At 39.0% G+C, this 27,736-nt stretch overlaps 1 protein-coding gene across 5 annotated transcripts in view; it reads right to left on the bottom strand.

Annotated features, from left to right (window-relative positions):
* The window catches only part of PLGRKT (plasminogen receptor with a C-terminal lysine), a 44,336-nt gene that overhangs the window by 4,646 nt on the left and 11,954 nt on the right, over window positions 1-27,736 (bottom strand). For all 5 annotated transcript variants that reach the window (XM_011288234.4, XM_011288235.4, XM_011288236.4 and 2 more), the window contains exon 4: window positions 180-310. In XM_011288234.4, coding sequence (XP_011286536.1) covers window positions 180-310 — 131 coding nt within the window. The remainder of the gene's footprint in view (window positions 1-179; window positions 311-27,736) is intronic.

The following is a 27,736-nucleotide window of genomic DNA, read 5'->3' as shown; positions in this document are numbered from 1 at the left end:
TATTTCTACCCTGGTTCTACAGTTATCTCCAAGGACTAAGCTATAAGGGATTACTGTTTTTACATATACACTATTTGCAACAAAGTCCTATCTTGGTCAACTTTATGATAATATGTAATGTCAAAAGAAAAAAATAAGTAAATTACTTAAGACAAGTTTAAAGTAAATAGCAAACATACCCAGCTGTTAAAGAGATGGCTGCAATGCCAAAAAAAGTTCCAAAATATTTGAGGAATTCTCGAGACCAAGCAATCTGCAAAGCCATCTGCCTTTCTCTCATTTCATTCTGCATCATTAGCTGTCTTTCCAGCTGAGGAAGAAACAAATAGCAAAGTCTGGTTACTCATCTTTTGATTTGGAGCACAGAGTTAATAATCTGGTCTTCCAAGGGATTTTCATTCTTCATTTGTTTTTATTCGTCTTTTTTTTTTTTTAATCTCAATAGACTTTGACTAAAGTTCCTCTGGACAGCTATCCACAGCTGTCACCTTGGCAGTGAAATCTTCCTGGAATATATATACAGACTGGATATGATATTCTTCTTCTGTGTCCTCAGATCTTGAATGCGTGTGATCTGGAACTTTTATTCAACCCTAAAATAGATGTTCAGCCTATTCTGTCACTTGTGAGGAAAGATCTATGTGCTTTTAAATGCAAGTACATCTTATTGGCCATTATTAGAAATTGCATTGAAATCATTTTGCTTTCCAAATTTATCTGGCTGCAAATTGACATTCACTTGATGTAGCAGGTCCATATCATTTTATGATGTGATTGTAGAGGGGTATTACTCTGAGACATCAATAGAGATTTTTCTTTGCCATAATCTTCTTTTTGCCTCAAGTGCTTTGTCACTTTAGTCAGTGTCTTTCGCTTCATTGGAGCAGAAAGCAGATACAGCCCAGAGCACAGAAGGAGACTGGATTTCTGAAGGGATATTTAGAAAACAAGAGAAGCAACTGTCTGACAGCCCATTATTTTGAGAAATTCAGATTCTTTTTTTAAAAATGTTTTTATTATTTATTTTTGAGAGCAAGAGACAGAGTGGGAGTGGGAGAGGGGCAGAGACCCAGGATCCAAAGCAGCTCCTGAGCTGTCAGCACAGAGCTGGACATGGGGCTCAAACCCACGAACCATGAGATCATGACCTGAGCTGAAGTCAGATGCTTAACCGACTGAGCCATCCATGCACCCCAAGAAAGTCAGATTCTTGAGAGAGAAAAGTTGTTTTTTAAATTCTAAAATCTTGGCACTGTGTATCATTAGCAGAACATAGAGGACAGCAAGCATAGAATTCATGATGTAAACCATAGGGTGGGAAGGAATGAGAACGTGACTCAGTTTTCCCTTCTTGCTGCCTTTCTACTGTAAGAAGGAACTAGAAGAAGAAAGGGAGATTTTAGATTTTTTTTTAAATTTTTTTTCAACGTTTATTTATTTTTGGGACAGAGAGAGACAGAGCATGAACGGGCGAGGGGCAGAGAGAGAAGGAGACACAGAATCGGAAACAGGCTCCAGGCTCTGAGCCATCAGCCCAGAGCCTGACGCGGGGCTCGAACTCACGGACCGCGAGATTGTGACCTGGCTGAAGTCGGACGCTTCACCGACTGCGCCACCCAGGCGCCCCAGATTTTAGATTTAAAGATGGGGCTTGGCTCCTTAGCCCCTCTTAGGGGTTGAAACTCTGGAGGGTTGTGATGGATTTAGGGTTTGGGGATCCCCAGAGTGCACCTGTGGGCCTATCTTCTGTTGGGAATTCTGCCAAGGGGCAACTGAAGTGGAGCAGAAATGGTTGCGAGGCAGATCTAGGCTTAGAGCAGACCTGAGAGAGGCCACTCAGTCTTCCTCAGCCGCCAGGGGGTATGGAGAATGTTTGCAGGGTTCCTGTGTCAACCTGAAGAGGGTCATAGAAGGTAGCTGACAATTGAAGGCAGGTCTGGGCTTACAAGATAGTCCACAAAACCTAGAGCCTGGGGACTCCTTAACAGACACTCAGGCAGGGGCCATAAACCACGTGCTGGGTAGGGAAAGTGGCTGGATATCAGGGGATTAGCAGCATCCTAGAGTCCAGAGATGATGGTCAAGCCAACCTGAAACATGGCTGAATACCCTTCGAGGAAATAACCTGGAGCTGCCCAGGTTGATCAAACAGGAAATAACAGCAGAAAAGCCTCCTCCAGCCAGAGTGTTTTGTGTACATGATTAGTTAGCATGTGAAATGCATCCTTGCCATATTACTTACTTAAAAACTTACATGACAGTTCATAGTATCTCCCCCCCCAAAATGATGTAGATGCATCAATTAATCATTTGTGTTGTTATCAAAATGCAGCTGAATCCAATCATGAAACAGATGAACACAAGATCAGTGGTTCTGAATCGTACCTGCACATTGTGAGCCTCTCAGGAACTTTTCAAAATCCCAATGCCCAGGCCCACACCCCGGACCAGTGAAACTAGGATCTGGAGTGAGGACCAGTCATTAATATTTTTTAAAGGTTGCCAGGTAATTCCAGTGTGCAGCTAGGATTGAGAACCACTGCCTGAAAAAATTCACAGCCTAGGTTTTCCCAACCAAAGATCAAGCTGAAATATCAGTCTGAAAACTCATCCTCTGGGAATTCTCAAAAGATTGGGAACAGAGGGCTTTGTAAGTGTGGTGGAACTAATCTGTGTGTCACTATTGTGGTGGAAAGGTGACACTGCATTTGCCAAAGACCTTTAAACTTCACGCACAAAGAGTGAATCGCCTTGTATACGGTAATGAAGCATCCTGGATGGGATCGTGGGACAGAAAAGCAAATTAGGGAAAAGCTAATGAAATTTGAATATGGAATTTATTTAATAGTGATATACCAATGTTAATTTCTTAGTTGTGACAGTTAAAATAATGTTAGATACTGGGGCGCCTGGGTGGCGCAGTCAGTTAAGCATCCGACTTCAGCCAGGTCACGATCTCGCGGTCCGTGAGTTTGAGCCCCGCGTCAGGCTCTGGGCTGGTGGCTCAGAGCCTGGAGCCTGTTTCCGATTCTGTGTCTCCCTCTCTCTCTGCCCCTCCCCTGTTCATGCTCTGTCTCTCTCTGTCCCAAAAAAATAAACGCTGAAAAAAAAATTTTTAAATAATGTTAGATATTAACTGTAGAGTATACTAAGTATGGGGTATTCAAGAACCCTGTCCTCTTTTTTTTTTAAGTTTATATATTTTGAGAGAGATGGACAGTATGAGTGGGGGATGGGCAGAGAGAAAGAGAGAGAGAGAGAGAGAGAGAGAGAGAGAAAGAAAATCCCAAGCAGGCTCTGCACTGTCAGAGCGGAGCTGGATGCAGGGCTCAAACTCACAAAACCGTGTGACCATGACCTGAGCTGAAACCAAGAGTCAGATGCTTAACTGACTGAGCCACCCAGGCACCCCTGTCCTCTTTTTCTATAAAACTAAAGCTGTTCTAAAATTTAAGTTTATTTTTAAAATGGTTATGAACAAATCTTATTTTATGTGTCTCTTCTAATAAGAATAGAGGCATTCATCTCTGTATATCATAAATTGTGAATAATCAGTAAGACTGTGTATCTACAATAAACTCTGAGCCTAGCATTAAAAAAAAATCTATGCATACCCTCTCCGTGGGCAAAAAAATTCCTGATGAAAGACATCACTGAGCTATAATTTTAATTATCAATTAAAAGTTTATTAATTATCTCATGCTTCATAAATTATGCTTAAAATCATAGGCCTAGATCTAAATACATTTCAAACTTCAAATTAATTAATGAATTTTATTAACAAACTTTTTCAGCAGCCATAAGGGATAATTCTATTAATTTACCAATAATAGGCATCATGTAAATAAATGTACATTCATTTTCACCCTTCTTCCCCAAATATTGACACATAAGAAATACGAGAAAAAGAGAACATGTACAGTAAGTTTCCTTAGCAGTTTTTTTAATTAAAATAATTTTTTTTTATTGTTTATTTTTGAGAGATAGAGACAGAGCGTGAGTAGGGAAGGGGCAGAGAGAGAGGGAGAGACAGAATCTGAAATAGGCTCCAGGCTCTGAGCTGTCAGCACAGAGCCCGATGCAGGGCTTGAACCCACGAACCGTGAGATAATGACCTGAGCTGAAGTTGGATGCTTAACTGACTGAGCCACCCAGGTACCCCTCCTTAGCAGTTTTTAACCCAAATCATAAATGTAAAATTCTTCATCCTATTTTAAAAGAATTTTGGATCTTTTTATAATACTAGGGGGTTTTTTTGTCTCTTATTTTTGGTATTGCTTTACAAAACAATTTGAAATTAGAATGTTACTGCTTATGACTTCAGACTCTAATGTTCTCATAGGTTTATCTGATACTAGTTTAACAGTTATAGAACCACAATTCATTTTAAAGAGAACATAATAAAAGGGAACTAGCTTATTAAAAATAATTGTAATAGGGGCACCTGGGTGGCTCAGTCGGCTAAGTGTCTGACTTCAGTTCAGGCCATGATCTCACGTTTGTGGGTTTGAGCCCCACATTAGGCTCTGTGTTGACAGATCAGACCCTGGAATCTGCTTCGGATTCTGTGTCTCCCTCTCTCGCGGCCCCTCTTCCACTCATGCTCTGACTCTATCTCTCTCTCCCTATCAAAAATAAATAAACATAAAACATTTTTTTTCAATTGTACATAGTAGTAGAAACCATATCCTGACTACATTCATAAAACTGTTATATCTGCTCTTTCTTGTGTATTTTATTTAATTTTAATTAATTTATTTATTTTAGAGAGAGAGTGCATGGGCAAGTGTGGGAGGGACAGAGAAAGGGAGACTCTCAAGGAGGCCCCATGCCCAGCACAGAGCTGGACACAGGGCTCCATCTCACGACAGTGAGATCATGACCTGAGCTGAAATCAAGTCGGTCGCTCAACTGACTGGGTTACCCCAGGCAACCCCCTCTTGTGTATTTTAATTCTTCAGTTTCTGTGTTTATATATATATTTATATTATACATATATATTTTTAAATAAATATATATTTAACATATTAATAAATTTGTTATATTTAAATAATTTAATAAAATATATTTTATATTTTATATAAAAATATATATTTAAGCTTTATCTATTTATTTATTTAGAGAGCACATGAGCAGGGAGAGAGGAGAGAGAGAATCCCAAGCCGACTCTGCACTGCCAGAGAGGAGCCAGCTGCAGGGGCTCAATCCCACGAACTGTGAGATCATGACCTGAACTGAAGTCAAGAGTCAGACACTTAACCAACTGAGCCACCCAGACACCCCTCTTTGTTTAAAAAATATTAATAACAGTCACAAAATTACTGACCTCAGTAATTTATCAATCTCTTGAGTTTCAGAAGGGACAATTACATAAAGTTCCACAGACCACTTATTGCAAGTTTCCCCTTAATACAATAATAAAGTGATTAAATTTCACTTGGACGCAGAAAATATTTTCAGAGCTCAAAGAAGGCAATGACATTGTCCTATAAATTATTTTCATTGCATTTTTTTTCCATTGGAGCCTTTTCTATTTTTGAGAAATAATTAGGCCGATCTTGAAAAAATTCAGTTACTTCTGTCTTTTTAGTTTCCAGTGGCCTTTTAATATATTCCCAAATAACAGAAAAGTTGTGTTTTTATTTGCTTAATTGGGGAATGCCAAAAAGAATTCTATGTGTCCTGTCACAAAAGAAGTTTTTTTTTTTTATCAGAATTGAAAATATTTTATATTTGTCTGGGCCTTTGTTAAATTAACAGAGACATCATTGATACCCCCTAAACTAAAAGCAAAATCAGAATTTCAGATAAACAGAACATAAACTAAGACTGCTAACATGAAGCATCCGTAATGAAAACTGTAACAAGTAGATTTGTCTTTAATTGGCTCTACAGATAGATATATTTTAAGTTTGTTTATTTATTTTGAGAGAGAGAGAGAGAATGAGCAGGGGAGGGGCAGAGAGAGAGGGAGACAGAGAATCCTAAGCAGACTCTGCACTGTTGGCTCAGAGTCCAATGTGGGGCTCAAAACCAGGAACTATGAGATCATGACCTGAGCTGAAATCAAGAGTCAACTGACTGAGCCACCCAGGTGCCCTGCTCTACAGATATTTTAAATGCTCAACGTCCAGTAAATAGTTTGGGGAGAATCAAGAAAGGAAAATGAGTAATAAATTCAAGTTTTTTTTTTTTTAAACTACTATTTTTTTGGTCAATGACTTATGAAAGTAATTGAACATAAACAAAATCACAGTAGTATTTAGAAGCTTAAAAGCTTTGCTTACAGCATCTTGTTACATATCTTCCAATAAAGATTAAACACAATTAAATCCATTCTTACTCTCAAATGTTTGAAAACAGTAAGGTCTCCCTAAATAAAAGATAAGAATGCAAGTTTGGCAAAAACCTTTTATGTTAAGTTATGGATCTCCCCAATGAGATCAGAAGATGCTAACAAGATAAGCAGAGCCTGGGAAAGAACAAAAGACCTTTGACCTTCTCAGCCATTGTCTAAAAGTCTTTTAAGACCACTCCTAACTGTGTCTGGTACTGAAATTGAAGACAATTCCACAACTTAAGTGAAAAACAATACGGGCGTTTTCTTTTATCCTGGTTTTCCTCATTTTAAAGAGGACATGTTTCTTAGTTTGATAATTAATGTTTCACTTTGTCGATCCTAACTGTGCACAAAACTAAAACCTCTATAATACGTAGAACTAAGAATCTTAGAACCAAAATGTGTTTCAAAAAATAAGATCAGAAAATCCTTAAGAAATTGCAGGATGCTTATTTTTACTTCATTGTGGACACTGATTCGCTAATTGTGACATACGATTGAGGACATACAATTCGCTAATAATAGTTACGTGGCTCATGAGGTATTAAGCACTGTACTAGTTTACATACATTGCCTTTCCCACAAAACCTTATGAGGTTGGTCTATGAGTTGAAAAAAAGGGAATCCATTCCAACTAGTAGTTTAAACAAAATGACAATTATTGCAGGGTATTTAGCAGCTTAAGAATTTCTGGGGGAGCAGTGAAAATCAGTTTGCATTCTGTACTGTCAGGAACAACACAACCAGGAGAATGCTCGGCCAGAACATGGGACTTTTCTGGGGGAACCCCACAGCTACTGTCTCCTGTCACATACTTGGGTCCAAATGCTGAAACTCCACCTCCACATTCCCAAAATACCAGTCACTTCTACAGTGGTTACTAGAAGATCCAGTGTCTTCTTGGAGCTTTACACTGCCCACGTCTACCTCCAGAGTCTCCCTCAGGCATGCCCTACTTGGCAGAACTAGGTTAGATATGAAACCCAGCTGCAAGGGAGTCTGGGAAACTTGCCTTTGACTTTTCCAGCCTCTGTTGTATCCACCGGCACTTGATAAGGGAGTTGGAATGGAACAGAAGTTAAACAATCCAGTCAATATTAACGGCCACAGGAGGTACTATCTTAGTTTACAGTTGAGGAAACTGAGGTTCAAAGTTTGAGTGATTTACCCTGTGGCCTCAGTTATTAAATAGCAGACCTGGGATTCTAACCCAGACCTGCCTGTCCCAAAGTCCAAATTTTCAGTCTACTGTTAAGTATACTGAAGTATCAAGTCAGTATAGAAAATAGGGGTGAATGGCAGGGTATGTGATCATCATCTGAAAAACCTTTAGCTTTCCATATATTTGATGTCATAATTTTAGAAAGATTGCATAAAGAGCTCTCAATTGACCTGGGATACATACTGACCTGAATATTCTGTTTAAATCTCTTTGAAAGAACCTCAACAACTCACTGCCTCCAATTTCTTACCAGCATTTCATGCTCCCCTCTCCTAAGTGATTTCAGTAACTACCACTCTCTGAATGTGAGCATTTCATGGTCCTTACAAGACGCCCTTTTCAGTGCCACAGCGGATTTCTCAGAGAACCAGTAGCCACCACCACTTCCGAATAATGACCAGGGTCTGCAGACTTGACTGTCTAAACATTTCTTTGAGATGTGACCTCCCCTGTCCTGTTGCACAGGCATGGGTTTGGGGCTCTGGGATCTCTCCCTGAGAGAGAACAAAGCCAGCCCATGGCTTTGTAAGGAAAATAGTGTCTGTGCTCGAGATGAGGGCAGAACAGGCAGCAACGGAAGTTCTGAAAGGTCAAGACCTGCTCCCCTTCTGTAGACAGGATACAAAAGGAAAAGGAAACTCGTAAGAGCAGATGAGCACTGGAGCCTTTTCCAGAAACGGTCCTTCAAATCCTCTATTTGTTTACTTTGCCCCCAGAATTTCCTGCTTGGTCATCTTCTCTTGGTCTTCCAGTTCCTGGTGATACCATCTCTTCCTGATGACTTCTGAATTCTAAATCTCCATCCTAGAACTCTTTTCAGTGGTAGATCCTATTTCCAACTGCCTTCTGGGGACCTCCCCTGGGAGAGGGATGGGCAGGTCTTACCATAATATCTCTGCATACCTCCTGAATCCAGTCTCTTTCTTCCGTGCTGCCTTTGTTCCAGCTCCAGCCCAGAGCATCATTACTCATCAAAAAAAGTACAGAGTTACCGCCATCTGTGTTCTCTGGTCCTAGTTTCTTCCCCATCCTGTCCATTTTTTAATACTTCTCTTTTTATATTTGTTTATATTCTTGTCTTAAAACGATTCTTATATTACTTTCCTGCTGAAAAACTTCCACTGGCTCTTTAGTTCCTAGACATGATGTAGCCTTTTAAAATCCTATTCTGGTTCACCTCTAGGGCTTTGTGTCCTGCCACCCTTGTCCTAGACACCAGCCACCAGCCTTCACCTGTGTCAGGCATTTTCCCCTTTCCACACATTTTTGTTGATGGAAAGAGATGGACTTTGGGATTGCATGGACTAGGTTCACATTCCAGTTACATCACTTACTTGCTGTGTGATTGTGGGAAAGACCCCTGAATGCCTTAACTCAAAGTCCTCTATCTCCAGGAGCAACATTAGCTGCCTTACAGGGCTGCTCTCCTAAATCCCACGGCATATTTGCAAGGGCTGGTGCGCCACGGGCACTGGTATGTGTTAGCCTCTTTGTCTTGCTGTTTCCTCTCATCTCCTGTCCTTGGTGGTTACCTAGACTTAGAGACTTACTCTTTTCCTTTCTTCGCTCTCTCTTCCTGGAGAGTTTACCTGTTTTCCTGACTTGAGAGTTTATCTTTGCAGGAGGCCCTCACATCTCTTTCCGGAGTGCTGTCTACTCACTGAGCAATGCTGCCAGCTGCAGCCATCTCTCTAGCATTCCTGGCACTACCCTGAATTCAACACCACCTGCATTTCCATCGTGGTTCCTCCAGACCAGCTCCTTGTCTTCCTCAGAGGTGCCGTGATTCTCCCAGGGGAATGAAAACTTTTATTTCATTTTCAACTTACTCCCCTTCTTGTTCCCCCCAAGTTCTAGTGAGTCCAGAAACCCCACCCACTTTTCTTTCAAAATTTCCCCTTTTCTCCATTCTTGCTGCCTCCCCTGCTAGCCTTATATGTCTAGACTGCGGTACATGTCTATTAACGAAAGCACTGTGGCACCGAGGCCACAGTAGACACCAGGGCCAGGCTGCCTGCCAGGGAAGCCTAGTTCCATCACTTGCAAGCTGTCTGGATTTTGGTGAGTTCTTGCATCTTTCTGCGCCTCAGTTTTCTCATCTGTAAAATGGAGCAAATGACAGTGCCTACCTTTTAGAGTTGTTATAAGTATTCAATGAGCAAATACATGCAGAGGTCTAGAGCAGAGCTTTAATAAGGGTTAAATAAAAGTTAGTTGCTATTATTTGCCTAGAAAATAGATACAAAATTGTAAGATTGATTATTTGAAAATATCAATTCTGCCCCTGGTGCTCCCCTGCTCGAAAACTTCTAATGCTTCTATTTTTGCCTCTCTGCTCAGTTTTCCAGGTCCTTCAGACCATATCTGTGCCCCAGGATGTCCTAGCCTTGTTGTCTGCTGCAGCCCCTCCCAGCTTTGGTCAGCCTGGCCTCCTACAGTTTTCTAGATGGGACTCCATTCATCTCTTCCCAGCCCTGTGACCTAGGTGAGTCACGACATATGTACGCTCTAGTTTTCTCATCTGTAAATTGGGGATAATAATAGTACCTACCTCGTGGGTTGACTTTTTTATGGGGCTAAAAAATTATGTATATAGAGCATCTTTTTTTTTTAAACATGCCTGTGGTTGGTGGAGGAAAGGATGTTTGTATGGGAAGAGCAGAAGCAGCTTTACACAGTAATCAGATGGAAATACATTTCTGTAAATCTTGAAGCCTAGGGAAGTAAAAATATGTTTCAGGAGAAAAAGACAAAATTTCCACACAAGTGACAATATGATTCCTAAAAGCTAATGGTTATTGAGCCATTTACTCCTTGTAACAGTCTGTTTGGCAGAGGTAACAAACATTCCCATTTTTCCAAAAGAGGAAACTGAGGGGTAAGAATGATTAGGTAACTCGCCTGTATCTGTAGTTCTGTTTGTACTGGGTTTTCTTTTACCTCTTAGATGAAGAAACTGTAGCTCAAGAAGGTTAAAAGGCACATGCAAGTTTGCCAAATGAGTAGCTGGCAGGGTGCAAGCTCCTTCTCTGGACTGTTGATCCATTGTTCTCAGTGAAACCTATCTTCCATACTATTTATTTTCAGATAATAAGTCCCATGTTCATTTAGTAATAGAAAAATGTTTTATACAACCTAATTCATAAGATGTTTAGTTTACTGCAAATGTAACTTAACCCAACAATAATCAATAACTTCTTTATAGTATGGACTTTAAATGTTGTAATATCTAGTTATGAATGGGGTTGCAATCTCCCAAAGATTAGCCCAGCATCGTAATTTTTGTCAGTTGATGAGGACAGGCCAAAAAATAAGAAATGCAGAAATGCTACATTTTCAGCAATATTAGGAATCATCTGTTCATATTTAAAAGCATTATCCTGAGGTACCTGGGTGGCCCAGTTAGTTAAGCCTCTGACTTCAGCTTAGGTCATGATCTTGCAGTTTGTGGGTTCAAGCCCCGTGTCAGGCTCTGTGCTAATGGCTCAGAGTCTGGAGCCTGCTTTGGATTCTGTCTCCCTCTCTCTCTCTGGCCCTTTCCTGCTCGTCCTCTCTCTCTCTCTCTCTCTCTCTCTCTCACTCTTTCTCTCTCTCTCTCAAAAATAAACATTAAAAAATAAAAATAAATAAAAAATAAAAGCATTATCCTGAGGACTGAAATATACTCCTTCTAGCAAGAAATTTGTAAAAGATTTCTAACCATTTTAACAGACATTTGTCTAAAAGCTATATACTGCTTTTACTGCAGTATATGGTATAAATGCTGCTGCCTTCATAATAGAATATAGCAAACCAAAGTAGTTTGGTTGTTTATTTATTTATGAATTTAGTTAGCTAGTAGTTACATACCTTTTTCTAGATTTGAACATTAGGAACCTTCTTTTAGTAAAGACATAGACTCATCATTAGCTCTCCGGGGCTGTAATCCAGCTGTGCTGTCATAGTTCGCTGAGTGGTCCCAGGCCTCTGCATCTATTTTCTGTCTCCTCCTGTATCAAGTGCTTATTTCTCACTCTTAGTAGTAAATCCTCTTCTAAGCACCAGTGTCTCCTGGTTCCCTTTCTTCTCTTTCTCTCCCTCTCAGTGATCTGTTGCTTTTGATTGTCTTAGGGGCAGTAAGAGAGCAAAGCTTGTTAGAACTGTGTATAAAGTAGAAGTACATAAATTTCTAATGAGGACCTGATAGGGACGTCCTATGAGTATGTTATACTTATTACAATTATTATTATAATTGTATATATTATATGTATACAATTGTATATAAATATAATTGTTATAATTATTAATAACAATTGTTATAATTATTTGGTTCTTTTGTCTTTAAGTTATTTCTCCTTGTTTCCTCATCATGTGCCAGACAAGAAGTTGTCAGATACATGACTTTGGTCTAATGAGATGCTATTACAGTCACAATAAAATGGAGAATAATATTGTTTAACACCTCTTACCATGATAGCCAGGAAATTTGCAAAGTATTTATTTTCAGGATATGAGCCAAAGCAAAAGAGAAGTAAAAAAAAAAAAAAAAAAAAAGGTAACACCAATCACACTGAATACAACTATAACCATGTATATATTCTTTATTTAGTTTCCTTTCTGTCTTCTCAATGGTAGTGCTTCTAATCCTACATGTTGATGTCTTCAGGGAATCCTGAAACTGAAGGTCTTTATCCAATAAAAAGTACTTTTGTACTTTCATGTAGTTTTATTACGTTCAGAAATGTTCTAAATCTAAAATAATTATTCCAAAATATTTCAGCAGATGGAGAATCCAAGCAAGAAACAAGAGTCATTAAAGGCTATGCTGAGCAAAGACTTTCCCACCTGGCTGGCAGGAGTTTTTAAAACATTTTTTTGACAGGGGCACCTGGGTGGCTCAGTCGTTTAAGCGTCTATGACTCTTGAATCTGTCTCAGGTCATGATCTCACAATTCATGGGTTTGAGCCCACATCAGGCTCTTCACTGGCAGCGTAGAGCCTGCTTGGGATTCTGTCTCTCCCTCTCTCTGCCTCTCTCTCTCTCTCTCTCTCTCCCTCAAAATAAATAAATAAAGTTAAAAAATATATAAAACATTTTTTTTGACAAGCTGATTCTAAAATTCCCTCGGAGGAGGAAATATACTACAACATGGATGAAACTCAGAATTATTATACTTTGTGAAAGAAGCCAGACAGATACAGTACTGTATAATTCCATTTGTTTGAAATGTCTAGAAAAAGCAGATCCATAGAGACAGAAGGTAGATTAGTGATTTTCCAGGTTGGGTGTTGGGATCCAAGACTTACTGTAAATGAGCACAAGGGAATTCTGGAGATGATGGAAATGTTCTAAAACTGGATTATGGTGATGGTTGCAGAACACTATAAATGTACTAAGAATAACTGAATTGAATCCTTACAATGGGTGGATTTTATACTATGTCAATTATACCTCAGCAAAGGTGTTTAAAAAAAAAAAAGAAATGGGACAGACTACCCTTTCAGCAGTAGTCATGATAGGTAAATGACAGCATGTGTTTAAATTTTTTTTTACTGTTTATTTAATTTTGAGAGAGAGACAGAGCATGAGCAAGGAGAGGGGCAGAGAGAGAGGGAGACACAGAATCGGAAGCAGGCTCCAGGCTCTGAGCTGTCAGCACAGAGCCTGACACGGGGCTCGAACTCACAAACTGTGAGATCATAACCAGAGCCAAAGTTGGATGCTTAACCGACTGAGCCACCTAGGTGCCCCAGCATGTGTTTATTTTAAATCATTATAAAAAATAAGGAAGATATGTGGTTATATAGTCGCCTGACTTCGTAATTCTTCCTGTATCTTAAAAAGGCCTTTTGTATTCCACTCTCAGTAAATTATTCAAAAACATCTGAACGACTTGGTAAGGAATAATTCTAGTCAGATGCAAAAAATTATAAATACTTTTATAATAAAACATTCCATCTTTACATTTATAAAAGAAGAAAGGAAAAACTGTTTAGCATTATATATATATATATATATATATATATATATATATATATATTCCTTTTCACAAATCATTACTTTCAAGCATTATAGTCCATATTTTTCTATTCTCATACCAAAACACACCAGGTTTTCCTTGCAGTGGCAAGAGGTGGGAAGAATATTGGGTTTTTTTGCTCAGTAAATGTTTCTGTATTTTCTTCAAGTTTTCTTACGTCTGATACTAATATCACTGTCCTTGAGTATTAGATGCTTACTTGCCCTATAGAGGTGCCATATACACCATACTAAATTTTTGGTCAAGAGGGTGGGTTGAAGTGATCTGCCTTCCTTTAAAACATTGCTCAGATATCAGCCCATCACCATTTTTTACAGGGTATTTGGGGAGCTCAGTTTGGATGGTTGTTAATCTGGATATTCTTTTATTTAGAAGAAAATATGTTTGCACAATAACTAAATTCAGAATCCAATTAATATCAGAAAGTTAATATAGTGACATAATTGCTAATAGGAAGAATTCATGGGGTAGGTCATCTCCAGTTCTTATGAATTTTTGGCAAACCTTATATTGGAAGTTTCTTATTTAAACCTGATTTCAGTATAAAGACAGAAGTAGGCTGTAGAAAGAATCCATTATTTAGTTTCCTGTTTCTGGGAAATAATACTTCCAATATTCATGTTCACATGTGATTTTAAGAATAAAATACCATTTCATTATTATAAGAAAATAACCATTAATTCCTGAAATGGAAGAAATTGTTATTTTTACATTTTGTCCTTTTCTGATGTGTATGGGTCTAAGAGTTCTACAGAAAGGTGAGCCTGACCCAGTCATAACCAATAAATCTTCGATTTGCTGCTGTTAAATCCCTGCAGAAATACTCATTCCTCCTGCAATATAATGCTAAGTAAAAACCCAAACTGAATAGCCACAGACAGGGAGAGGTCAAATTGGGAAACATAAACATAAATGTAATTAGAGGTTTGTGTTATAAAATGTTCTTCTATAGTCCTCATGAATGTTTCTGCTTAATGAGAAAGAGATACATTTTTTTGTGATGGGATGTTTATTCACACTGACCTCATTTTTGAAAACTAAAACCTAATTTGATAGTACTGATAAGCAAGCTAAGATGTGAAGTATTAAAAGCAATAGTGGCTTAGTATCAGCCCACAGTGGGAGGGGGGGGGAAAGGCCACATAAAAGACAGTGTGGTAGGAAGGGAAAGGCATGAGTTTTCATGAAAGATATTGGCATCATTAATTCTGAGTCTGGAGGAAGACAGCACTCCCTGTATCAAATCCAATAGAAAATCAATTTAGGGCACCTGGGTGGCTCAGTTGGTCTCAGCCACTCTCCCACTCTCACTCAAAATAAATAAATAAACTTTAAAAAAAGAAATTGTAGGAATATTGAGGATTTGAGCAACTAAATTAACAAGTTAATTTTATGTATATGTGTATAGCCCAATAAACCTAGGAAAACACTCTTTATAAATATTTAGTGAACATTGTATTATACCTCAATAAAATATCCCAATAAATTCTCAAGTCAAAAATCTCGTAGACCATTTTTGACCATAGTGCAGTAAAAGTAGGAATTAAAACAAATGGATAATGATTATTTATAAGATTTGAGAAAATAAGTTGAAAAATGACTAAAAAAGCCCCTCCCCCAGAACTATGAAAATCAACAAGATAATTTAGCAGGATGGCTGAATATAAGATCATATAAGCTCAACATACAAAAATTAAAAATGTTTATATGCCAGAAACCATTAAAAATTATTCATAATATTATAAATACTATATAATACCCAAGAATAAATTCCAACCAGAATCCTATCAGGAATTATCTTAGTGAACTTCACAAGCTTGTTGTAAATTTACTTAGATGAAAAATATGCCAGAAAAAACTATTTTGAAAATTGCTTTACCTGCCAGACATCCAGAGTTACTGTAGTGGTGTTGTACATTATGGTAGCCACTAGCAATATATTAACTTGAAATTAATGATATTAATTAGAATAAGATAAAATTCAAAATTCAGTTTCTCACATGCCTTGCTGGAACTTTAGTTTTTACTCTGAAGAAGATGGGAAGCTGCTGGAGGTTATAAGCAGGAATTTGTGTGATTTGATGCTTTAACAGGACCAGTCTGAGAGATGAGCATGTGTGTTCATAGCAGCAATATTCATAATAGACCCAAACTGGAACCAATCCAAATACCCACCAACAATAGAATGGATAAATAAATCGTGGTTTTGTGTAATTGAATACTACAAAGCCTGGAAAAAATGAATTATGGCTACAAGCAACAATATGAATAAACAATGTGGACATAATATTGAATGGGAAAAAAAGACAAAAGAATGCATACTGTGTGATTGCATACATATGAAGCATTAACATAGGCAAAACTAATTTATGAGGATAGAGGTCTGGATAATGGTTGCCTTTAAGCAGTGAGAGAGAGAGAGAGAGAGAGAGAGAGACAGAGAGAGAGACAGAGAGAGGCAGGAGGAAGCCTCCTAAGGGCTGAAGATGTTCTATATATTGATCTTGGTGGTACTTATACCGGTATAAACATATGTAGAAATTTATTGACCTGTATACATAGGGTTTGTGTACTTCACTATGTCTATGACATGCTTCAGTATAAGAAGGAAATAAGTTGTAGGGGAACAGTTAGGAGGCTATAGCACGAATGGAGGCAAAAGATGAGGCTTGGAGCAGTGTGGTAGCAATGGAGGTGGTGAGAAGTGGTTAGATTCTGGATATTTTGGAACTTAGAGCTGAAAGTGATTTTCTGATGGACTGGGTAATGGGGTGTGAGAGAAAGGGAAGAGTAAGAGGTAACCTCAGGTTTGAAGCCTGAGCACAGCATGGTGGTCGCACTTGTGGATATGGGGAAGCCGCCAGGATGAGCAGATCTGATGGCTAAGAATGGGATCGGTGGGGTGAGAATAAGGAATTGTGTGTGGTTTGAACATGTTTGAGGTGTTTATGGACATCTAGGTAGAGACGTCAAATAGACAGTATGATCGGTCTAGGGTAGAAATATAAATCTGAAGTTATCAGTTATATAGGTGGTATTTGAAATTAGGAGATTGAACGAGAGCCTCTATGACATGAGCACAGACAGAGAAGACAACTGTGATATGAGCCAGGGCCACTCCTGGAACGTGCAACCGGGAGCAGAGGAGGCAGAAGAGACTGAGATGGCTTCATTAGCGAAGGAGGAGGGGAACCAGGAGATAGGCTTTCCCAGCATTGAGGACAGTAGTTTCAAGGAGGGAGTGATCAGTGATTAACTGTATCAAGAGTTGTTGAGAAATTGAGTGAGCCAAGCCCTGAGATATTAATTCTGTTGATTGGTGATAATCTGAAACCATGCCTGTCACATTGGTAAACACTCAAATATCACAGGCTATGTGGAGAATATCATGGGGAATATACCTTAAAACCTATATAAACTCATTATTCTTGGCAGGAGATCATATTTTTGCAGTGAAGAAAATAAAAATTCTTCAGAAATGAGGTCACTCTCCTACTCTTTCCCTCTGACTTTCCAAGTTTCGGCTTAAAATTAGCAAGTATATAGTCCTAGGGAACTAGTCTAGCCTTCTATCACCCTGGTCCTAAAGAACATGGAGAACTGAAGTGTTTTCTTGTCTGTTCCATAAAGACTGCCCAAACTTGTGATGGAGTGTTCCTCTTCTGGGAAACAGGGCTGCCACTTACTCAACCTCCTGGTGCCTCGGTTTCCCATCTACAAAATGGAAATAGTAATAGTGGCAATCTCAGTATGTGTAACAAGGATTACAGGGGTTAATATGTTCAGAGAGCTTAGAATAGTACTTGGCATAGAGAAAATGTTAAATAAGCATTAGATATTTATTATCTTATCCTAGTGCTCCTCCTGCTGAAGACCACCAGAAAAGTAAAGTAAAAAAAGTAGAGTTCATTGACTTGTTGCAGCGAAAGAGAAACATACCATAGGAAGTGTGGGGTGTCTCAGTAAGAGACTATTAGAAGAGATTTATAGGACATGGACTTGTGTTAAATAATTTGGGGGAAGGTTCAGAGATCATCTGGACTGAGTGCTGTCAGAAAGTGGGAATAATTCCATGACTGGATATTTTAAGTCTTCTTATCTAGAAGGTGGCAGCAACTAAGCATGTGCAAGTTGTAAATAGTAGAGAAGGAGCAGCCCTCACATTAGTCAGCATGGGGCGGCGGGGTCGCCCAGTCATCTCTGTAGTTTGGACAATGTCCATTTCTTTGTCTATTTTCTGACATGATTATAGAGTGGTCTTGTCTGATGGTGGTACTCTCTGAAGCTGCTTATGTTCCCTAGGAGAACACCATGGCCTAACTGGTAGTGCCAGGGCCTAGCTGTCAGGGGTACATTTTTCTTTCTCAGTCTGTACCAACTGCCATGTGCTTTCAGGGGGTGATTAAAAGACTCTGGGAAGATTTTTTTAATTTCTCCTGACAACATCTGAGTAATGAGTCATCAAGGAGGACCTGGGGAGGTGGCCAGAGAGGATAAACTGATCTAGGAAAAATCTGAGGATTTAATCCTAAGTGTACCCATTGTCTCTGCTTTGCAGATGACCCACTCTCTACAAGCTCTTAGAAAGGGATAGAATGTTAGTGGGTCATCCAGAGTGATACCAGAGAGAAAATAGGAAGTGACGGGAGTTTGCCTCTGGCCCTCGAAGAGAAGGGATTCTGGCATGAACTCCAGGGTAGGATGGCCTTCTCCTTTGTGACCTAAAGCCTTTACAAATATGAAGTGGAGGGACTTGCTTCACAGTACGTGAAACTCACCTCCTCTGAAGGATAGGGACCCTGGGAGCTCTCAATGAGAATGTGCTTCAGGAAAACCTAAGTGATGAAGAGAAATGTCAAGGAGGAGTGAGGAGCAAAGGTGAGGTGTCCAGGGGCCTGAAGTGTAAAATACCCAGGATGGTTGGTGAATGTGGCCAGATGCACCAGGAAGGTATCATCTGGATTAGATATTCATTGAAGAAACCAACACAGGCTGTCTAGAAGATTCTGAAACCCTGGTGCCAGCCTTCATCTGCCTCAGGCTAGGATGTTTTTTGGCTTAGAATCTCAGGAACAGCACACTCTGTATCTAGTTAAGTTTATATTTTCATAAACTAGTTATGTCTCTATTTTGCTTACCTTTGTCCATGTAAAATTAACCTGTAAAACCATGGGAGTGCTAAGGGAAGATCTGGACATGTTGACAGAATTGGCCAAGGCGGACTGATGCTAGACCATTTTCAGAATCTGAAGATCACAGGAGAGGCCAAACGGAGGGGCCTTAGGCAGAGACTCAGAGAGGTAGCTGTGGGGCCTGGAGACCCTTCCTACCTGGGCTCTCTCCCACAGGATCCAAGGGCAGAATGCGAACACCAGTACACCATCCTCGCCTTTCTTCTACAGTGTTTATTTATTTTTGGTGGCCTTCCATAATTCACCAAATAAAGGTGGGGTTTGTGACTTTGGAGCCAGGGAGATCCAGACTCTGACCTCAGGCTCCTTTGGTATTAGCTCTCTGGTCTTAGATGTGGGACTCTACACAGCAGTTACCTCAATCCATCAAATGCAGCGATTACACACCTACCTCACAAATCTTTCGAGAGACAGTTAAGTGTAAAAAGGCAAGTCCAGGGTGTTGGAAATAAAGTGTAGTGATGGCAGTCAAATCTACATGTGTGCTGCCTTCCCTGTATCATGTCAAACAGGAACATTTCAGGAGAGAACTTTTTAAATGCCTTTGAAATTCAAAAAAGACTAAATCTTAAAAAAAAAAAAGTTCTGTTGACTACTATAATGGCTAATTGTCAGAAAATTGTTGCAAAGGAGATATTTGTTCTTTTGCCCTACTAGGTCTCCCTACTCTAAATATCAAAGTAGCAGAATTTTCTAAGAAAAACAAATAAAGGATATATAGCATATACCAACAGAAAAATACTTGGCTGAATTTATGTTGGCCACCAAAAGACCTTGGAATTTGGCTCCAAAGATTAAATGTTTGTATGTGCTTAAAGCATCATTCAGTTTATCTATAATCATTGATTTAACACAATTTTATGTGATGCAATATGGTTTCGATTTGTGCTAAATCAAAATAAGATTACTTATCTTTGAAGCATTTGCAATTTTTGACATTTGATCATTCAGGGTGAAACAGAAAAAAGCCAAGATGTCCAAAAACATTGCCTGGGGGGGAAAAGACTAAGATAACAGAAGGAAGTCATAACCAACTGCAATACTAATTTTATCTAGATTATCACAATATTTTTCATGAGGGCAGCGCACTTTGATTTTATGTCAGAAAATTCCACAAAACTAGTTTGTCACATGTAACGAATTGTGTTGTTGGGTAAAAGATGATGTCACACTGGCTATTCCTTAGTCTTTGGTCAGAAGCAGTGGTAAACTCGGTGTTGATTCAGCACTGCCTTCTCCTCATCACCCTGTGAGCAGTGGCACACATTCCTGAGACTGTCCTCCAGAATCAAAGGCAGGGTCTGTGGCCTTGGAGCAGAGGTAAGGTTGGCCTTTAATTGTATTCAATCATGAGGAAAAAAGGGCAGTCCCACAGCCACCCTGGTATGTTCATTTCTTTTCATATTTTGTCCAGCTCAGCTGTCCTCATCCTTTTAGTAAGCCAAGACACCCTAAAGCTGGCCACTTGTTAGGTTGAGTAGAGAATCTGTGGGAAGGAGGCTTGGTTGGAAAAGCCTCACAGATAATTCAATGCACCTTCCCCTTTCCCACCGCTACCAGGCTCAAGGGGGTAGGGGCACATTCTCCTCAATCAGGTAATCCTACACCAATCTCCATTGCTGCAAGGGTGCACAGAGGTGAGGAGTTGGCCTGGCCTGGGCAGCAATGAACTTCACACCACTTAGAGCTCTGTTATCTGCACTATGAGGTCCAGAAGGAAAGGCAACAAATCTCTTACAACAACAATGCCGGGTACTAGGGTTTAATCAAAACGAGACTTAAACAGTCTGCACGTTTTGGAACAAACCTCTTGATTTTTCAGTGTCTTTGTTTTTTCCTTTCTCCATTTATATTTTAGACATTGTGATAAATTATATAATCTGCTCTCCTCGGGACTGCTCCAGGGAGGGCCTCTTGGGATAAATTAAGTGATACTTGGCAAGTTGTCATAGATGCTAACAATAAAGATGCTATATAATTCTGAGTAATTGCTTAGGGTTGATATGCTTATGTAACTTGTCATTGACAATAAGTCCCAGAAGGGTGTATTTCTTATTTCCACAGCTTATCCTAAATTTTATCTTAAAACTTCTACTTGTGCTTCCCACTTACTATGTCACTACTGTGTAATTATTACATAGATATGCGTAAGCCAAATTGTTTAAGGTTAACTTACATTCTTATATTGGTTAATGCCCTGGATTTTGTGTATGTCTTATGAATGAATAATTGAAGCAGGGAGAGACAAATATGGTTATGTAAAAGTGCGAAAAGTAGTCAGACTCCCTGGTTTGAATCTTGGTTCTACTCCACACCAGCTGCGTAACTTTAGACAAGCTCCTTAACATCTCTGGGTTTCAGCTTCCTCATCTATAAAATGGTCATAATAATAGGGTCTCTTTACCAGGTTATTATGAAACAAAATAAGAGAATACATAAAATGTATAGAATAGTGGCTGGCATTTAACAAGCACTCGGTAAAAATTGGCAATTATTATTATTATTTTTTAATGTTTTATTATTATTTTAATGTTTATTACTATTATGTTTAATGTTATTCTTGAGAGGTAGAGAGAGAGAGCACAAGCAGGGGAAGGGTAGAAAGAGAGGGAGACACAGAATCTGAAGCAGGCTCCAGGCCCTGAGCTGTGAGCATGGATCCTGATGCGGGGCCCAAACCCACGAACCACGAGATCATGACCTGAGCCGATGTTGGATGCTTAACCGACTGAGCTACCCAGGCGCCCCACATATATCCCTTTCTTAAGAACTGTGAACATTATTTATATTTATCTTTGTTAAGTCAATTTTTCAAAAATTTTGAAAGGGCTAATGATCTAGAATTTTTGATGTAGTGGCTGAGGTTTATTAAATCCTTGGGAAGTAAGAACTTGCAATCCACATTTACTTGCTGATCAGTTGGGAAGGGAAGGTGGAGAGAAAGTAGAGGAGGCAAAATATATTTATGAGGTTTTCAACATAGTCATTGAGGGGAAAAAATGAATGGTTCAGATGTAAGGAAATGAAGGAAGAGGGGAAAATAATTGGAAATAATATAACTGAATGAACCTTCCCAATATGAGGACTCTTTCATAAGGAGTTTTTTTAAAGTAACTTTCCATTTACAAAAAAGAACCACACATTAGATGCTGCAAACAAAATTTACTATCACTTCCCTCTAACACTGACTTAAACATGCCTGTTTTTTTAATCAACTCCCTTTTTGCCTGAGATAGAGCCTAAGGTTGAACTCTTTGCAAACCACATTCTGATGTGTTACTGGTTCCGAGGGCAGAGATCAGGGGCAGAGGACAGACTTTTATTAAGGCTTGGGTGAAATTAATTATGTAAGCTATAAAAACATGTGTCTGAAGAAGTGAATCTTACCTTGACTAGGTGATCATTACTCTGAGGCATGATATGAATTTGTTCCCAATAATTGGCAAGAGAGCTTCACAGTCAGTTACTTAATCCAGAAGTCATTGAAAGCTTGGTCAGCAGTTCTGACCGTGTCTCTAGATGCATCCACAGTTCAACCATGTCTCTGTAGGTACCTCAGCAGTTCTAACCGTGTCCCTGTAGATACCTCCACAGTTCTGACCATGTCTCTATAGGTACCTCCACAGAAACATGGAGCAATTTCATTAGGAAATAAGGGAAGTGATCATCAGGGAGCAAGAAAGTATGAATCAGGGAGCAGAGCATAACGTAGGCAGCAATCGTCAGGGAATAAGAAAGTATGGATAAGGGAGCAGAGCATAACATAGGCAGTGATCATCAGGGAGTAAGAAAGTATGGATCAGATGGGAATGCAAGCTGGTGCAGCCACTCTGGAAAACAGTATGGAGGTTCCTCAAAAAACTAAAAATAGAACTACCCTACAACTCAGCAATTGCACTACTAGGCATTTATCCACAGGATACAGGTGTGCCGTTTCAAAGGGACACATGCACCCCCATGTTTATAGCAGCACTATCAACAATAGCCAAAGTATCGAAAGAGCCCAAATGTCCATCGATGGATGAGTGGATAAAGAAAATGTGGTATATATACAATGGAGTATTACTTGGCAATCAAAAAGAATGAAATCGGGGCGCCTGGGTGGTTCAGTCAGTTAAGCGGCCAACTTTGGCTCAGATCATGATTTCGTGGTCCGTGAGTTTGAGCCCCACGTCGGGCTCTGTACTGACAGCTCAGAGCCTGGAGCCTGTTTCAGATTCTGTGTCTCCCTCTCTCTGACCCTCCCCTGTTCATGCTCTGTCTCTCTCTGTCTCAAAAATAAATATTTAAAAAAATTAAAAAAAAAAGAATGAAATCTTGCCATTTGCAACTACGTGGATGGAACTGGAGGGTATTATGCTAAGTGAAATTAGTCAGAGAAAGACAAAAATCATATTGCTTCACTCATATGAGGACTTTAAGAGACAAAAAGATGAACATAAGGGAAGGGAAACAAAAATAATATAAAAACAGGGAGGCGGACAAAACAGAAGACACTCATAAATATGGAGAACAAACTGAGAGTTACTAGAGGGGTTGTGGGAGGGGGTATGGGCTAAATGGGTAAGGGGCATTAAGGAATCTACTCCTGAAATCATTGTTTCACTATATGCTAACTAATTTGGATGTAAATTTTAATAAATAAAACATAAAATAAAAGAAAGTATGGATCAGGGAGCAGAGCATAATGTAGGCAGCGATCGACAGGGAATAAGAGGAGGAGAGGCAGCGATTGTCAGGGAGTAGGAAGTATGCATCAGGGAGCAGAGCATAATGTAGGAGAAGTTGAGAGGAAAACACTATATTCAAGAACATCTTTAGAACAGTGCACATTTCTCTGTGTAATAATCTCTGTTCACTACCTCACACTGCATTTTCCTTTGTCCTTCTGCAGTATAATTTGGAAGCCCATCTCTTGGAATAGACACTAAGGACCAAATGGAGATGTGGTTTCTTATTCCTAATTTGCATGGTTCTCATTTTCCCAAAAAATCCTCATGTACACATCGACTCCCCCCAAAAGTGGGTTTTTTACTTGGTCATGCATTATTAAGAAATGCACTAGGGCTGTATTCTTTAACATAATACCTTCAATCATACTTTGTAATTCTAAATGAATCTGTCTCTGAGTGGTTTATGAATACTAACAGCAACACCAAAAAATGTATTTAAATAGAACATTTTCACATATGAAAGTCTATTTTTATTTTTACATTTAAAGGCTCTTAACATCTAGAAGGCATTTAAAAATATTAAATGAAGAACTTTTTTTTAAAGTATATTTATTTTTGAAGGGGAGAGAGACAGAGCATGAGTGGGGGAAGAGCAGAAAGAGAGGGAGACACAGAATCTGAAGCAGGCTCCAGGCTCTGAGCTGTCAGCACAGAGCCAGACACGAGGCTCTAACTCACAAACCGTGAGATCATGACCTGAGCTGAAGTCAGATGCTTAACCGACTCAGCCACCCAGGCGCCCCTTAAATGAAGAACTTTTTAGGAAGGACTGAAACCTAGCAGAAAAATGCTTTTGCACTCTAGGTAATCCCTGCTGGAAGGCTGTGTAGAAATAGGTAGTATTTTGTTGTATTTATATCATAATAGGTCTCATTGTAAGAGATAGAAGCCAGTTTGGATAAATTTAAAGCTACAACAGATTTGTCACAGCAGTAAGAAACTAATACAGTGCCCATACATCATTTGAATAAATAATATTGCCCACGGAGTACTAAGCAACTATTAAAGAAAATGAGAAAAACCTCTGAACAGCTTTGGAGTGACATACTGTTAAATGTATAGGTAAGGTATAAAAGGGTATCATTGGTACACTACCCTTTATGTAAGAAAGAAGGAGACAAAAGAAAATACGCACGTATCAGTTTATTGTGCAAAAGAAGTGCAATAAGGATAATTGAAGACTAGAGAAATTAGGCACCTATAGGTTGAATGTGGGAAGGGGCTATATAAAAGAGAGGGGTGGGAATAGGTTAGCTGGAATGAGGAGGGAGATAACCTTCTTGGAGCGTGTCTTGCTGTATAGCTTTGATTAGTAGAACACAGTTATGTTTTATATATCCCCCTACCCTACAACTAATTAAAACTGACCAGACATAGGGAGAATATAAAGTATAAATATTGCAAATGAATAACCTAACCATTCTGAAGGAGCCCAGGAAGAACTAACCCAATTCACAGGAAAACAGTATTTTGAATGCATATTTATTGTAAAGGGGAAAAGAACAAAAAATGTACTTTAGTTAGTGAATCTGTTTCTCACCGGGGTATATATTGGCAATTTTAGAATTATTTTATTTGTCTACTAGGAGTGAAGTGAATATATTATGGGAAATAACAGCCAGGTTTCTCACTGTCTGATAAAGAACATATGAGGATAAGGAAAGACTAGAATGAGGCGTCAAAATGGATTGATCAGAGATATCAGCATGAACTCCTGGTTTAGTGTATGTGCATGGGTTAGTACATGTACATGTCTTTGCTGAATAGGTCCAGGAACAATGACCATAGCAACAAACACACCTAGAGTCCAGGTCTTGATTTCTAAGTACTATTCTCCAATAAGAGGAACCAGGACTCCTTGAATAAGTGGTTAATTCCAGACCTGGGACAGGGACAATATATATGGACTATCTTTTGATCACAGAAAATAAAAAAATATTCAAAAAACGTTGGGGTATGTCAAAAGGACCTAGGAGCCAACTTGAAGGAGTTTCCAATAGCCAAGACAATAATTTAAACCATAAAGTAAATAATGGTGGTACTAGATTATAACGCATAGGATAAAATGTCCGTGAGACCATATTGCTATAAATAATTTAGGTGAAGAAGGAACAGCTTTTCCAGTGAACAAATACAGATGGAATGAAGAAGATACAAAAAATCACCACTAGGCAGATACTACAGTAATAATTGTTGCATGTAAGATCCCACCAATGGGTGCGGAAATCAATGGACACAAGTGTGAGTAGTAGCAAGATATTAACTGAGTCTCAAAGTATCTCCCCAAAGGTATTTATCAATTAGAAAACCAAAAATAGTAAGTTTACAGTGGATAGACCTGCTAGGCACCACCTTAACCAAGTGACCAAGGTTAACATTACCAGTAATAAGACATACTGACATCAGGTATCCTCTGATATGGTGCAATGAGAAAGACACAACAGCATTCTGTGGTTTAAGAATAATAGCAAAAAGTGCACAACCTGAATCTAATTGTCAGAAAACACTAAAAGAACCCAAAGTAAAATAAATTCTTCTAAATAATTGACCAGGACTTATCCAAAATACTTATCATGAAAGCGAAGGAAGGAATGAGGAACTGTCACAGATTGGAAGAGACTAAGGAGACACAACAGTTAAATGCAGTGTGAGATCTTAGATTGGATCCTGGAACAGAAAAGGGACATTAGAAGAAAAATTGGTGAAATATCAAAAAGATCAGTTGTTTGGTTCATTTTATTGTGCTTATGTTAATTTCCTGGTTTTGATCATTGTACTTTGATATTATAAATTGTTAATATTAGAGGAAGCTAATAAATGAAGGGTATCCATAAACTCTCTCTATTAGTTTTGTAATTTTTCTGTAAATCTAAATTTTTATTATTTTTATTTTTTTAATCTTGTTCTTTTTTAATGTTTTTTTTTTAATTTTTAAGAAGTATTTATTTATTTTTAGGGGCACCTGGGTGGCGCAGTCGGTTAAGCATCCGACTTCAGCCAGGTCACGATCTTGCGGTCCGTGAGTTCGAGCCCCGCGTCAGGCTCTGGGCTGATGGTTCAGAGCCTGGAGCCTGTTTCCGATTCTGTGTCTCCCTCTCTCTCTGCCCCTCCCCCGTTCATGCTCTGTCTCTCTCTGCCCCAAAAATAAATAAACGTTGAAAAAAAAAATTAAAAAAAAAAAAGAAGTATTTATTTATTTTTGAGACAGTGAGAGAGTGGGGGAGGTGCAGAGAGAGAGAGGGAGACACAGAATGCAAAGCAGGCTCCAGGTTCTGAGCTGTCAACACAGAGCCTGACTTGGGGCTCAAACCCATCGACTGGACCATGAAATCATGACCTGAGCTGAAGTCAGTCACCCAACTGCCCCAATGTTTCTTTATTTTTAAGAGAGAGAGAGAGAGAGAGACAGAGCATGCACGGAGGATGGGCAGAGAGAGGGAGGCAGAATCTGAAGCAGGCTTCAGGCTCTGAGCTATCAACACAGAGCCCAATGCAGGGCTTGAACCCACGAACTGTGAGATCATGACCTGAGCCAAAGTCGGACACTTAAGTGACTGAGCCACCTAGGTGCCCCTTATTTATATATTTTTTTTTGAGAGAGACAGAGAGACAGAGAGAGAGAGAGAGAGAGAGAGAGAGAGAGAGACAACAAGTGGGGGAGAAACAGAGAGAGTGGGAGAGGGAGAAAGAATCCCAAGCAGGCTCTGCACTGTTGGCACAGAGCCCGATTCAGGACTTGAACTCACTAAGCATGAGATCATGACCTAAACTGAAATCAGATGCTTAACCAACTGAGCCACCCAGGCACCCCTAAAATTATTTTAAACTAAAACATTTATTAAAATGTGGTTTCACTATTATTTTGTACTTAATAAGATTATTGAAGAATAATGACAGTTTGAATTGTTACCCTTATGTTAACTATTAGAGATATTTATAGGGGATTTTTTTTTTTTTGTCTCTTAAAAATTCTCCTCCTCCTGCTGCCCCACATTCTTAATTATCTTAAGGAAGAAAATGAAGTAGAAACAAGACACATATGAGAAGTGTAAAGATTTTAACAGCAAGCCTGCATTAAATTATTTTTAGAGTAAGGTAGGGTAAGAGGGAGAAAGAATACATGTTATGAAGATTTATAGAGAAAACAAAATTATTAAAGCTATAGTACCATTTTTTAATTAACAGTTTTGTGTCCCAGACTCTGTATATATTGGCCATTCAGAACATGC

Source organism: Felis catus, chromosome D4 (assembly GCF_018350175.1).
Source record: "Felis catus isolate Fca126 chromosome D4, F.catus_Fca126_mat1.0, whole genome shotgun sequence".
NCBI lineage: Eukaryota > Metazoa > Chordata > Mammalia > Carnivora > Felidae > Felis > Felis catus.
Note: the sequence above shows the minus strand (reverse complement) of the source record. Positions and strands in the feature narration are given on the sequence as shown.